The sequence below is a fragment of the Amblyomma americanum genome, chromosome 4 (assembly GCF_052857255.1).
Source record: "Amblyomma americanum isolate KBUSLIRL-KWMA chromosome 4, ASM5285725v1, whole genome shotgun sequence".
Classification (NCBI taxonomy): Eukaryota; Metazoa; Arthropoda; class Arachnida; order Ixodida; family Ixodidae; genus Amblyomma; species Amblyomma americanum.
This window is the reverse complement of record NC_135500.1, coordinates 99824006-99837056: the sequence shown is the minus strand read 5'-3', so window position 1 is coordinate 99837056 and position 13051 is coordinate 99824006. Positions and strand designations below refer to the sequence as shown.

The window sequence follows — 13051 nt, the reverse complement described above, 5'->3', positions numbered from 1 at the left end:
ATCATTGTCAGGTTTTGTATGTGCTACTGTGAAGTGCTTGTGCCAATTACAGTGGCATATACGAGAACAGACAGCATTTGAAAGTGAAGACTTCGACAAATTAGTTGAATAGCCGAAGTGAAATAAAGGGCCACTCTGATTAGGAAACAGTAGTTTTCATGTAGCATTGCACAGCTATGAGATGAGCATTATGGAATGGAATCATTGCCCTCTTCCAATTCATCCAGGACCCTTGCAAATTGGAATGAGGAAAGTGACAATGAATGTAAATGATCATATTTAAAAAAAAAATGAAACTACAGTGCAGTATGTGTTTGTATAAACTTTTTAATTAAAAGGAAGAACCCAAAGAGCTGCTGCAGGCTTCTAACACAATATGCTGTACTGAACAGCCACATGAGAATGGGGCCAATGATGCTGCACCACTTGTCGTGCCGGTATCCATACGTGCCCATGTACGGTTGTGCAACGTGACATCCAACATGTCAGCCGTGACTGTACTGCAACTCCCGGTTTATATCAACTGAATGCTCCTTGGTACACAGCATGAAACACATGCTGGAGCCATGCTTCTTCGACTAGCGGCTATTTGCATTGTAACCTTATAAGCTCCTTGTTCTTGCACTGCTTTGTGGTGAGTTCTGACCACATGATCCAACACAATACATGTTGCTACTCCTAATGAGCAGGTTAGCACCTTCATTGCTGCTACCTTCTGTGTTTATTTATTTATTTATTCAAAATACCTTACAGGGCCCAGAAGGGCATTGAGTAAGGGGGGCAAAACAATAGATTAAGCAAATAGGAAGAATAAATTAAAAACAACGCGTGATACAAGGCAAAAATTAAACACAATTATAAATATACAGGGCAAAACGTAACTAAAAGACATACATCACCGCGAGCAACAAAAATTAAATTAGTAGCAAGAATGCATCGCAAGTGCCCAATAGGCATCAAAAGGAAAAAGCAGTAGTCATAAAAAACATACAGATGGCTGAAATTGCACAAGAAACCAAAACTTTGTAAAATACCAACGAGAAGAAAAGGGGACCAAGGACACAGAACAACCTGAAACAAGACACAATGTCGTTAAAGAAAATGTTTGTGCAGTTGGTCTTGAAATGATTGGTGGTTGCCGATAGATGCGATACAGTTGGGGAGATCATTCCAAAGAATAATGGCACGTGGAAGAGCAGATGAATTGAATGCTAAGGTTCTTCCGTAAATGCGTGTAATGCTATACTGATTATGTAGGCGGCGTGAAATGCGTGAAGGCTCATCGAGGGGCAAGGGAGATGGCCTGGTGCTATGACGATATTTATGAAGTAAGCATAAAAGAGCGATGGAGCGACGAATATGTAATGGTTCGAGGGAGATATCAAGTTTAATCTTAGTGATACTGGACTGGGGGTGGTACTTTTGTGTGATGAAACGAGCGGCTCTATTTTGTACGGATTCAAGCATGTTGATCAGGTAATTTTGATAAGGGGACCACATAGGTGAAGCAAATTCTAGTTGAGGACGCACGATTGTTAAGTAAGCGACTTTTCTCACGTTATTAGGGGCGTTTCGCAAGTTCCAGCGCAGGTACCCAAGTGATCTTGAAGCTTTGGCACAGATGGATTGAATGTGTGTGGCCCATGAAAGATTATCTGTGAGGTGAATACCTAAATACTTATAAGATGATGCCCGAGACACTGCGGTACCTTCAATGGAGTACGAGAAATTAGAATTAGTACGCTTGCGGGTGAAAGAGATGACCTTGCATTTAGATGAGTTGAGCATCATTTGCCATTTACTGCACCAATTTGAAATTAAGTTCAGGTCAGTTTGGAGGGCAAGGTGATCATGCATAGAATTAATGGGCCGGTAAATGATGCAGTCGTCAGCAAAGAGGCGTATAGAAGAAGATATGTCTGTTGGCAAGTCGTTAATGTATATTAGAAACAATAAGGGGCCAAGAACACTACCTTGGGGTACGCCAGACTCTACATCACTGAGTGGGGAGGTGAAATTGTTAACTGTAGTGAACTGCTGGCGAAATGAAAGAAAGTTACGTAGCCATGACAGTGTTAAAGAATCTAGGCACAGAGCAGACAATTTTGAGAACAAGCGGGAATGTGCAACACGGTCGAAGGCTTTAGCAAAATCTAAAAAGATACAGTCAGTTTGAAGGTTAGCATCCATGTTGAAATGCAAGTCAGTCGTAAATTCTAGCAGTTGGGTGTCACAAGAAAAACCTTTTCGGAAGCCGTGCTGATTAGGAAAAAAGAAAGAGTTAAGTTCCAGATGGCAGTAAATGTGAGAAGCGATAACATGCTCGAGTAATTTACAGCAAATGCAGGTTAGCGAAATGGGGCGGTAGTTTTCCGGTGAATTTCTGTTTCCACTTTTGAACACTGGAACGATCTTAGCAATTTTCCAATCTGTAGGAAGTAAACCGGATGATAATGATTGCTGATAGATGAGGCATAGAATTTCACTGGAGATCGATACGGTGTTTTTCAGTATTTTAGAATTTATGTTGTCAACACCTGCTGATGAGGAAACCTTAAGATTAGAAATGAGACGAGCGATACCTTCAGCGGAAATGGTAATAGGGGCCATAAATTGGTAATCATGATCAGGAACAATGGGTATGTTGGAATGATCTTCCCGAGTGAACACTGACGCAAAGTATCTGTTAAATGCTTGGGGACATTCACTCTCCGAAAGCTGCACGTGATCGTCGTTGCATAATGGAAATTGGTTGTTAGTACTGTCAGGAGATATCACGCGCCAGAACTTTTTGGGATTAGATTTTAGGAGGGCGGGTAGGTCATGGGAAAAATATTTTTTCTTTGATGCCCGGAGGGCCGAGCAGTAAGATTTCAGACAATCGTTGTATTTTTGCCAAGCACCCGATGTAGATACCAACCGAGCCTTTCTGTACAAACGCTTTTTTTTGTTTCGATGACGACGGAGAGATCTAGTGAACCATGGATTAGATTTGTCGTTTGAAATTGAAACCAAGGGAACATATTTGTAAACTAGATTGGACATCATGATCTTATAAAGTACCCAGTTCTGATCGACGGACCTGTCCGCAAATGAGGGCAAGAACGTTTGAATAAAAAAATCGTTAAGTGCAATATTCATATCTCTATAATTAGCTCTATTGTAATCGCGAATTTTCGTGGATGTAAGACCTTGAAATGCTAATGGGACATTAAGTTGTAGATGAATGAGCTTATGGTCACTAAAACCGTCAAGGAGCAAGACTTCGTTAATCGTTTCGGGTGCATTGCAGAAAGCTAAATCTAAAATGTTTGAACCGCGAGTAGGTTGGTTAATCACCTGAAAGAAATTAAAATCTAACATAATGTTGATAAGTTCTGTTGAGGCGCGGCAAGATGACGACAAATGTGACCAATCAATCTGTGGAAAATTGAAGTCACCAACCAGGTAAATGAGTTCAGTTGGGCATATTTGCATAGCTGAAGTAATACTGCTATGGAGTTTAGAAACGAATGAGTGATCTGAATCAGGCGGACGGTAGCAAACACCAACCAGTACAGTAAAACCTCGTTAATTCGAAATCGCTTAATTCGAACTTCCGGTTAATTCGAACTGACGGCCGGGTCCCGGCAAAGCCCTGCGTATTTCAATGGGTCAAAACTCCCGATAATTCGAATATGCCGGTATCCACGTCGGTTAATTCGAACTAGGCGCCGATGGCTGGCATTGCTCCTCGCATATAGAAGTCACCTCGTAGCAAATACAATGCGCTGAAAATTTAAATGCAGAATGATGAGAAAAAAAATAAGCCAGCACGCATGAGGTGAGACGTGAAATTCGTTGCCCGAACCAACCCTCCGGTGCATGCCGTAGCAGGTTTTCGCTGCCGGAGCGTCGAAGCATTGGCTTGTCTATTTTTGGCTGACGCGCGGTCACGCGGGTAGCCACCCTACCGCGGGCGCCGCCTATGCTCCGGCCACGGTGGCTCCGGCGCAAGCCGTTGCAGCAGGTCAACTAAAGGACTACCTTGCCGATTACTCGCTCAGCGATGTGCTCAATGCAGATGAAACCGCGCTTTATTTTAAGTTGCTGCCGAACAAGACTGTCAGTTACAAAGGCGACACGTGTTCAGGCGGGAAGAGAAGCAAGGAAAGAGTGACGGTGTTGGTGTGCGCAAACGCGACTGACTGGCACGGAACGGTACCGCTTGCTAGTTATAGGCAAAGCAGCGAAGCCTCGCTGCTTTAAAGGGCTAAAAACTCTCCCTGTTGATTATACTTTCAACAGAAAGTCGTGGATGACGCGAGCAATTTTCACGGATTGGCTGCGCACACTCGACAGGAAGTTCGCGGCACAGAACAGGAATGTTCTGTTGTTCGTCGACAACTGTTCAGCCCATTGCGACATCAGCGGACTGAAGGCGATCCGTCTGGCATTTCTGCCGAAAAACACTACGGCTGTGCTGCAGCCTATGGACCTTGGGGTTATTAAAAACCTCAAAACACTGTACAGGCGCCACCTCCTAGAGCGGATTCTTGTGTGTATGGACAGCGGAAAATCGTACGACGTCAATCTCCTCGGAGCCTGCCACATGCTGGCAACATCGTGGAATGCTGTCAAGGCGGACACAGTCGCGAACTGTTATCGAAAGTGCGGCTTCATTGAAGGCCCAGAAGCCTGCAGCACGGCAGAGCTGGATGCTCAGTGTGATGACTCCGTCGCGCTGCACCCTGCCTACGCTGCTTTATCGGAGGGTGTTGACTTCCAGAGTTTCGTAGACGTTGACAGCGGCGTGGAGACATCGGGGCCGTTAAGCGATGCCGAGATTATTGAAGCGGCCTGCGGTGACCAGATGCCGCACAACTCCGGCGCGGCGAGCACAGCTGACAGCGACGACCAGTCCGACGGAGGCGACGATCCATTGCCACCCCCGAGTGCATGTGAAACAGCGTCAGCACTCGATCTGGCTGCGCGCTACTTCTCCGCCGATGATAATTCGGACGCTGCGTTGGAGCTGTTGGGCAAGTTGCAGGCGATGCTTGTCGAGTCACGGCAAAGAAAACGAAAACAAATGCGCATCACCGATTATTTTTCTCTTTGATATGCTTTGCCAATCTGCTGTTAATAAACACGTTTTTGAAGCATAGTGTCATATTTAATCATTAAGCTTGCTGCTTACGCGAATGCATTTTGATGTTAGCTCCAACCGCATAAACAAATTAACTTTATTTCCTTCGACATTCGGGCTCTATGATTTTAATTCGCGCAATCGCCCGCCGCAAATGTGTAGTAGCGCGTAGTAAGAAATAACGATCTCAGATATGCCTGTTATAGCTTCGGCCCGTGCTGCCGGGCGTGATGGCTGCTTTTTTTAGCGCCCGCTCGTTAATTCAAACTCCGCTTAATTCGAACAATTTTCCGGTCCCCCTCGAGTTCGAATTAACGAGGTTTTACTGTACCTTCACCGATGCCAAAGTACAAGCAGCCCAGACTATTTCAAGTGAAGACCCGGTGTTAATGAGGAATGAATTTAATCCTTTTTTGATGGCGATAAGGACACCACCACCTTTTCTACCGGAGCGATCACAGCGATATACGTTGTAGTTATCTTTACTGGGAAAAATTTCGCTATCCGCTACGTCAGGGTGCAACCAAATTTCTATTAGTGCCACAATATCATCGTCAGAATCATCCAGAAAAGAACACACCTCTTCACGCTTAGGCAGTAGGCTTCGGATGTTAGTAAATGATAAAGATAACTGTGGACTGGAGCCACAAGACCTAGGCAGAGCCTTAGTGGGATGGCTGTTGCTGAGCTATCTGGTTGATAGAATGACAGAATTGGTCGCGCTATCATATACGTAGGTATTTTTGCCAATGTGCAGCTTATCAACGACCAGTTTGCCCTTCTTATCCTGGAGCTTGGCGAACTCAAGTAGCTTTTGCCGTGCCTGCCTGGTTGGCAAAGAAAAATCCTCTCGAATTGAATGATTCGAGCCTTTTAGCTTATACGCTGATGAAAGAATCCGCTGTTTGTCCTTAAAAAAAGTTAGTTTCGTGATAATGGGCCTATGCTTGTCGACTGCGAACCCTCCCAACCGATGTACACGCTCAAACTCATCTATAGTTTGTTCCCTGAGCATATTTCTCCCCACTGACGTTGTGATGGCCATGTCGATTCATACAAGCCAGTAGGTTTCCTTGTGAAATGCTGACAGTTAGCAATGTTCACTGCTTGCATTCAGACTACTTTCTTTTTTTCTACATTTCTTTTTTTTTTTTCGTTACAATTTTCTGGGTTTGCTTAGAGGCCCTCAAGAAACTGCCAGGAAACCTCAGAAAGCACATCTCTTGCAACGCCCGTGTAGAAAGGCTGCAAAGCTCTAGCTTTATTAAACTCTCAAGCTTCCATAACCTTGTGAGAAGTGCAGTTCTTGCAAACGGGTTTCCTTTCTCTCAAAGATCCCACCTTTAGGCAACCGTGAGAAAGCCAATGCAGTGTAAAGGGGTCCTGCTATGTATAGTCAGTGTCGACTGAAATGCAAACAAGATAGTCGAAGAGCGAACAGCGAAAGGAGACTGAATATTGCCACACTTTATTTTCACTTCAGTGGCACCAACACTGCTTTAGCTAAGGAAGACTGAATATTGCCACACTTGATTTTCACTTCACTGGCACTGAGACTTATATATGTGGTAGTGTTAATGGAACTTGCCTGTATTTTTTTCTCCAGCTCCTGATATTTTCATCTTGTGTTTGTGTTATAGTTCTCCTGTTTGTGTTCCATTTGACACTGATAGTAATTCACCATGTAAGCCTTCCTGATCCATTCCTGATGCATAGTCTGTTAAGTGTCTTGTTTTTTTCTCTGAGATTCTTTTTTATTTTTCTGTAAAGCATGCCAATCTAGTGGGGCAGTGTTTGTGTCCAGAACTATTGCCAGCACTTGTCACGGAATTGCCTCTGAAATTTATGTGTCAGCATTGTTGAAGGACCAAGGGTAATAGCACGATGGTTCGCGCCAGTTTGACCCTATCCGTGGTGTAGAAAAATTCGCAGCACAAAGGAAATGCAGACACACGAGCAGGAACAAACAATATAGGATGGCGCTGTATGGTGTTTTGGGCCAGTTGATTCCTATTCATAGTGTAGAAAAATTCGCAGCACAGATGAAAGATACACCACCAGGAGCAGGAACAGAAAAGACAGGATGGTGCTGTATGGTGTTTTGGGCCATTTGTTTTTTATCCGTGGTGTAGAAAAATTCTGTACAGTGTTTTGGGCCAGTTGGCTCCTATCCATGATGTAGAAAAATTCGCAGCACAAATGGAAGCCACAAGAGCAGGAACAAACAAGACAGGACGGTGCTGCATAGTCGTTTGGGCCAGTTGGTTCCGATTCATGATGTAGAAAAATTTGCAGCACAAATGAAGACATAAGAGCAGGAACAAAGACAGAGGACGGTGCTGCACTCTGGTTTGGGCCAGTTGGTTCCTATCCATGGTGTAGAAAAGTTTGCAGCACAAATGGAAGACACAAGAGCAGGAACAAATAATACAAGATGGTGCTTCACTGTGGTTTGGGCCAGTCGGTTCCTAACCATGGTGTAGAAAAATTCGCAGCACAGATCGAAGACACAAGATCAGGAACATCAAGACAGGATGGTGCTGTGCTGTGGTTTGGAGTCGGTTGGTTCCTAGCCATGGTGTAGAAATATTCGCAGCACAATTGAAACGCAAACATAAGAGCAGGAACAAACCATACAGGAGGGTGCTGCACTTCCATGTGATTTTATTTGAAAAAATTCAACATTTAAATACATTTTCTCGTGACATAGAATCTAATCGCAACTCTCCAAAAAAGCCATTTCATTCAGGCAATGACACTGAAGGCGTGCTGACGCAATTGTTACCACCCTTCTTGACAAAAAAAGCTTTAGTGATTTCGCACTCAAGCTTGTCTTTAGCATAGCCCAGAAACTGCAGTCAAACACCTTTATAGTAAAGTCACTCGGTCCAGCAAAAATCTTTACTATATCAGGGTCTTTACTATATCGGTGATGGCATGGCTCTGAGCATGTTCTCTGGCTACTTACTCAATGCAAAGTGTTGGCTTATAAAAGAAGCACTCGGAAATACCTTTCATTCTGCTCTTATCGGCCCTTTATGTGATAATTATTTATTTTCATTATCACATTTTGTGTTACCATGTTTTTGATTTCGTTTGCATTTTGTGGAAGTACTGCATTTGCACAAATACAACATGACTATGAATATAACGCCAGTTTGATTTCACATATAAGCCAAAGCTTTATGTGAGCATGGCGTCATCTTCCGCTGCCTCAGCGTCATTTAAGAGGCAATAGTTAAGAAACGCGCATGAGACAGTAAAGTGCGGCAAAAACAACCATGCAGAGCCGCCACTGCCATGCTGCAAACGTTTGCCCTTTTCTTCTCTTGTCTGCTCATTAGTGAACTTTTAGTAGCTTTCGTTTCTCAGCGAACCGCACCACCTTCTTTCTGCATTCATAGCTGGCTTTACTTTTTTTTTTTCCGTGTGCGCCGTGCACTTAGCCTCCCGGCCCCAAGGCCTTCGAAAAGTTGACTTCTCCTTACACTCTTAAACTTGGTGGTGAAGCCATCTAAAACAAAATAAAAGCACCGTTTAACTGTTTTCGGTATCCAGTCGCCCCCGAACGTTGGCCACGCGATCCTCAACTTCGCGTCTGCCACGATGTGATCATCCTGTGGGAAGTACATTGCCACTGCCAGATGCTCTATACTGTAGCTGTTTCTTGTAAAAAAAATCTTTACTATAAATGAAAAAAAAAAATGTGCGGTCGTCGGTGGAAGGTGAAATGGGACGGTAGTTTCACTTTACTATATCCTATTTTACTATAGCAGGTTTCTGTTGTATGCGTTATTGAAAAGGGGTTTACGTTTGCATTTCTGGCAATGGACAGCAAGTTGTCATGCTTTTGGCGTGAGCAGTGTTTAATGAACCTTTGGTTCAACAAAGTGGTGTGCCCGCACAACCGGCTGTGTGATAAGGCTGACCGCGTATCTCTCTCTCCCAATTCCCCTGGGCATGCAGCCCAACCCGCCAAATGTCACTCTGAGGCCCATCCCGGACGCCATGAACCGAGCCACACAGAATCGTTCTCCGGTCACCATTGGTGAGCACAGCTTGTTTTGTTTGTTCATTTGTACAAAACTCTTACTCACTGCACCTCTGAAATGTCTGTGCAGTATTGGTAGTTAATCTCAAGAGTTGGGGCATAGTGGCATGCAATGCGGATTGCCATGCTGGGAAAACTTTCAGAAAAAGCAGAATGCAGTAGAATCTCGGTGAGACAAATCTCATGGGATCGCGAAAAATATATATTTCATCCTGTATTTGTATCGTTCAAAATGAACAAAATCTGTTTGCAGAAGCAAGGAAATTATGTTAACGCCTATCTGTTTGCGGCTGCCAGGATTTGTTTGTGGCTACGCATTGCGACTCACTGCCCGCATCGTATACTGCACAACTGGCGAATGCGACATTGCTGTTTTATGGACTGCACGCCGCCACTCATTGCCCGTAGTGGATATCACGTGACGGCAATTGCGCGCCGGTGATGTGCAGGCATCGCTTTGTGCTTGAGGGTACAGTCGCAGCTCGCGTATTTTTATCATCCATAGTGGTGCAGGAGAGCTTTCGGAACACCCCCCCCATTCTGCATTGTACACAATGCACTCCAGCCAGGGAACTCTGTGAATTCAAGTTGTCCCAAGATTCGTATCAGCCATGATCGTATTGTTGAGATCCCGCCATATAAGGAAAATAGAGAAAGGTCGCAGCACACAGGTAAGTTTTGGTGATGTGGTTCCGATAAGATCCTCAATTTGGTTAATGGTTAGTCGGCTGAAGTAGTGAATAAAGCGTGCACGTTATAATTTCCGCCACCATTGTATGTGCTGCTAAGACATCTTTCGGCCTTTGCACTATTGTTTACAGCTGACTGTTTCTCGACTGTCTGCATGCTGCCCCTGCTTGTGTCTTAGGGAACTTTCATTGAGATGCCCAGAGGGAAAACTGCCGCACACTTGGATTCACCACAGAAACATCATGCTCTCTAAATCTAGGGTTCTCAATATCTCCAGCTTCAGAGAACACCAACAAATTTGAAAATGTGCTGAGGAACCACAAATGCATTGGCTTCTGTCCCTCCCTACCTAAGGTTCATGCAAGAAAATAGCTGCTCAATATTTTAAAAAATATCCGCATTAAATTAATAATGACTGGCTCTATAATGAGCCTGTTTGTTATATATGATCACGGTATGATTAGTTCCACAATGAAATCGGGGAAGAAAGGGTTGGGCTTGAGGGCTTGAGGCATGCAAGGGTTTGGGTGCTTGGGGGAACTAAAAAAAAACACTCCAAGGAACTCAAGGGTCCTACAGAACCCAGGTTGAGAACCTTTACCCTAAACGGGGAAGGGTAAAGCATAAAATAAGTGACTATATGTGACTATAAGTGACTTTGCCTTGCATTTGAAATGTGCCCGAGCTGCTATGTATCGGAATTGAAGCAGGCTGTGTCAGTGTGAGTCAGACTATAAATGCCAGTACAATTGCTTAACGGGCATGTTGGTAATTCTTTCTTGAGGGCAGCAGCGCAAAAGATGGGGATGAAAGAACTCAGGACGAGCACTGACTCACAACTGAAGTTTATTGGTAGGAAACAAGGCGAATATAAAGGAAGCACTGGCAAACAATCATACAACAAAACAAAATGCATGTGTTGCTACGTGAGATCAAGGAACATGACTTCCCTATCATGAAGACAGGTAGAGGGCTTGCTGATGCACAATCTTGGTTTTTTTCTTTATGTGGCAAACTTCGCTGATCTCCCTTGTTAATCGGACAGTGTGTTTGAACAAAATGTCACTATGATGTAATGAAGGACAACAAGGTTGCCGATCTCTGCAATGGTCAGCTAAATTAGTGGACTTAGTTGAATCTAATGAATCCTGATATTCTTATGAATCCTGATATTCTTTCAGGTGTGTGTTAACGTACCGCCCTGTCTGTCCAATGTAGATTTGTCCTCTTGACAGAAGAATCTTATATACCACCCCTCAGGGCATGGCAAAAACTTTGTTCCGTGCTTTATTGCGCAGGTCACTTTAGGCTCTACTGGTTTTTCCGCCTTTTTTTCCAAGATTCAACTAAGTCCACTAATTTAGCTGACCGTTGCCGAGATCGCCAATCTTGTTTTCCTTCATTACATAATAGTGACATTTTGTTCAAACTCCCTTTCTGATTAACAATGGAGATGAGCAAAGCTTATCACATAAAGCGAAAAGCAAGATTTTGCGTCAGCAAGCCCTCTATCTGTCTTCATGATAGGGAAGTCATGTTCCTTGATCACACGTAGCAACACATGCATTTTGTTTTGTTGTATGATTGATGGCCAGTGCTTCCTTTACATTTGCCTTGTTTCCTACCAATAAACTTCAATTGTGAGTCAGTGCTCGTCCTGAGTTCTTTCATCCTCATCTTTTGCGCTGCTACCCTCAAGAATGTATTACCAGCTCTCTGGCACAGCCTACTTCAATTCCGATACATAGCAGCTCTGGAACGCTTCAAGTGCAAGGCAAAGACTTTTGCACTGCTACCCTCAAAAAGGATAAATGGCAGGTTAAGAATGCCAAGTGACATCACAAAGGGAACCAGCGGTAAAATATCGTTTTGTTGACGCTTCATTGCATTTCAAGGCACGACTGCCACAGTAGACAGCTGTGGGTTGTCACGTGTTTTCATCCTCCTTGCTGTCGTATCCTTGTGCACTCAATCTTTGCGATGCTGCAGTAATTTTTTGTGGTTGTTGTCTCTGCCCTTTTGGTGCAGGTGGTGCGGGAGGCGTACGGCTCCCCTGGAACCAAACCCAGGGCGTGGTGTCGCCTGTGGTGTCAGGAGGTGGCCCCCCAGTGTCCACCCCTCCACCCCCTACTCAGACGAGCATGCCCCTGCTAGCCAGCCAGCTGTCCAATGCACCCATGGCCACGGGACCACCCCAAATGCGCCCCAGCCACCCGACGCCCGTCAGCTGTGCCACAGGGCCCCAGATGCAGACAGGTGTGGGCCGACTTCTTGTTTCGAGTCTCAAGAGGCGCCACTGAGCACTCTTCATCGCTCCCTTCACTCATGTTCCTTTCTATTTCTTGCCATTCTTTGCGGCTTGTGTCGCACCAGTGTGCATGCAAAACGCCACCATTGGCCAAGTTCCTTGCCCAAGGGGAAGCCCAAGGGGAATGAGACACTATAGGCATCTTTGTGTCCCCATTGCAGTGGTGGCTGCTGTGAGCTTTGTGCAGTCACTTGAAGTTTGAAGGTGTGGTTGGGAAGTCCTACAGGAAAAGGCCGCATAATTGTGGCTTGACTAGCCCCACTTCCCAGGACCCAGCGCACACATGCACACACAGTCTGTCGCAGACTCAGATCGAAAATGGTCGCGTCACAGGGCATGCACTGACGCTGCAAGGGGTGGGAAGTGCTTCGATGACCACAGTCAGGCTGTGCAGGAGTGACAATAGCATACATCGTTTCCTCCAGTTCAGCCGTGCTTTAGTGAAGTGCCGAGAGCATGCTACATTGAAACTGTTATTCCCTACTGTGTTGCGGTGAAGCATGTCTTCTTTGCACTGCACGCTTTGATGATCTACAAGCCATACCATGGACTGGTTCTAATGCGGGTGTTAATACCGCCATGTCGGAAAAAATAGTCAGGTGGCGGTGGCAACCGTTTGAAGCCTCGTAACTGGAGCAGCCGGAGCAACCAGTAGGGGGCTGCCTATGTCACGTGACTTTGTGGCATAGACACCAGCTTGTGAGCAAATTGGCCACTGAGGCAGGTGGTAGTTAATTTGAGGATTGGTCACGAGAAATTGCTCAGGAGGAGCAACCTTGGTTGCACACACCCCACTGGTGACAGCACCCGCTATCGGAGGGCAGTGGCGCATCGCCTAACCGCTGCACCACTGCGCCAGGAGTGGTATGGGGAC

General features: G+C 45.1%; 1 protein-coding gene across 32 annotated transcripts in view; it reads left to right on the top strand.

Annotated features, from left to right (window-relative positions):
* LOC144128176 (mediator of RNA polymerase II transcription subunit 25-like) overlaps positions 1–13051 on the top strand; it is an 86185-nt gene that overhangs the window by 26625 nt on the left and 46509 nt on the right. For all 32 annotated transcript variants that reach the window (XM_077661305.1, XM_077661292.1, XM_077661311.1 and 29 more), the window contains exons 10-11: positions 9095–9176; positions 11898–12125. In XM_077661305.1, the coding sequence (XP_077517431.1) occupies positions 9095–9176; positions 11898–12125 (310 nt within the window). The remainder of the gene's footprint in view (positions 1–9094; positions 9177–11897; positions 12126–13051) is intronic.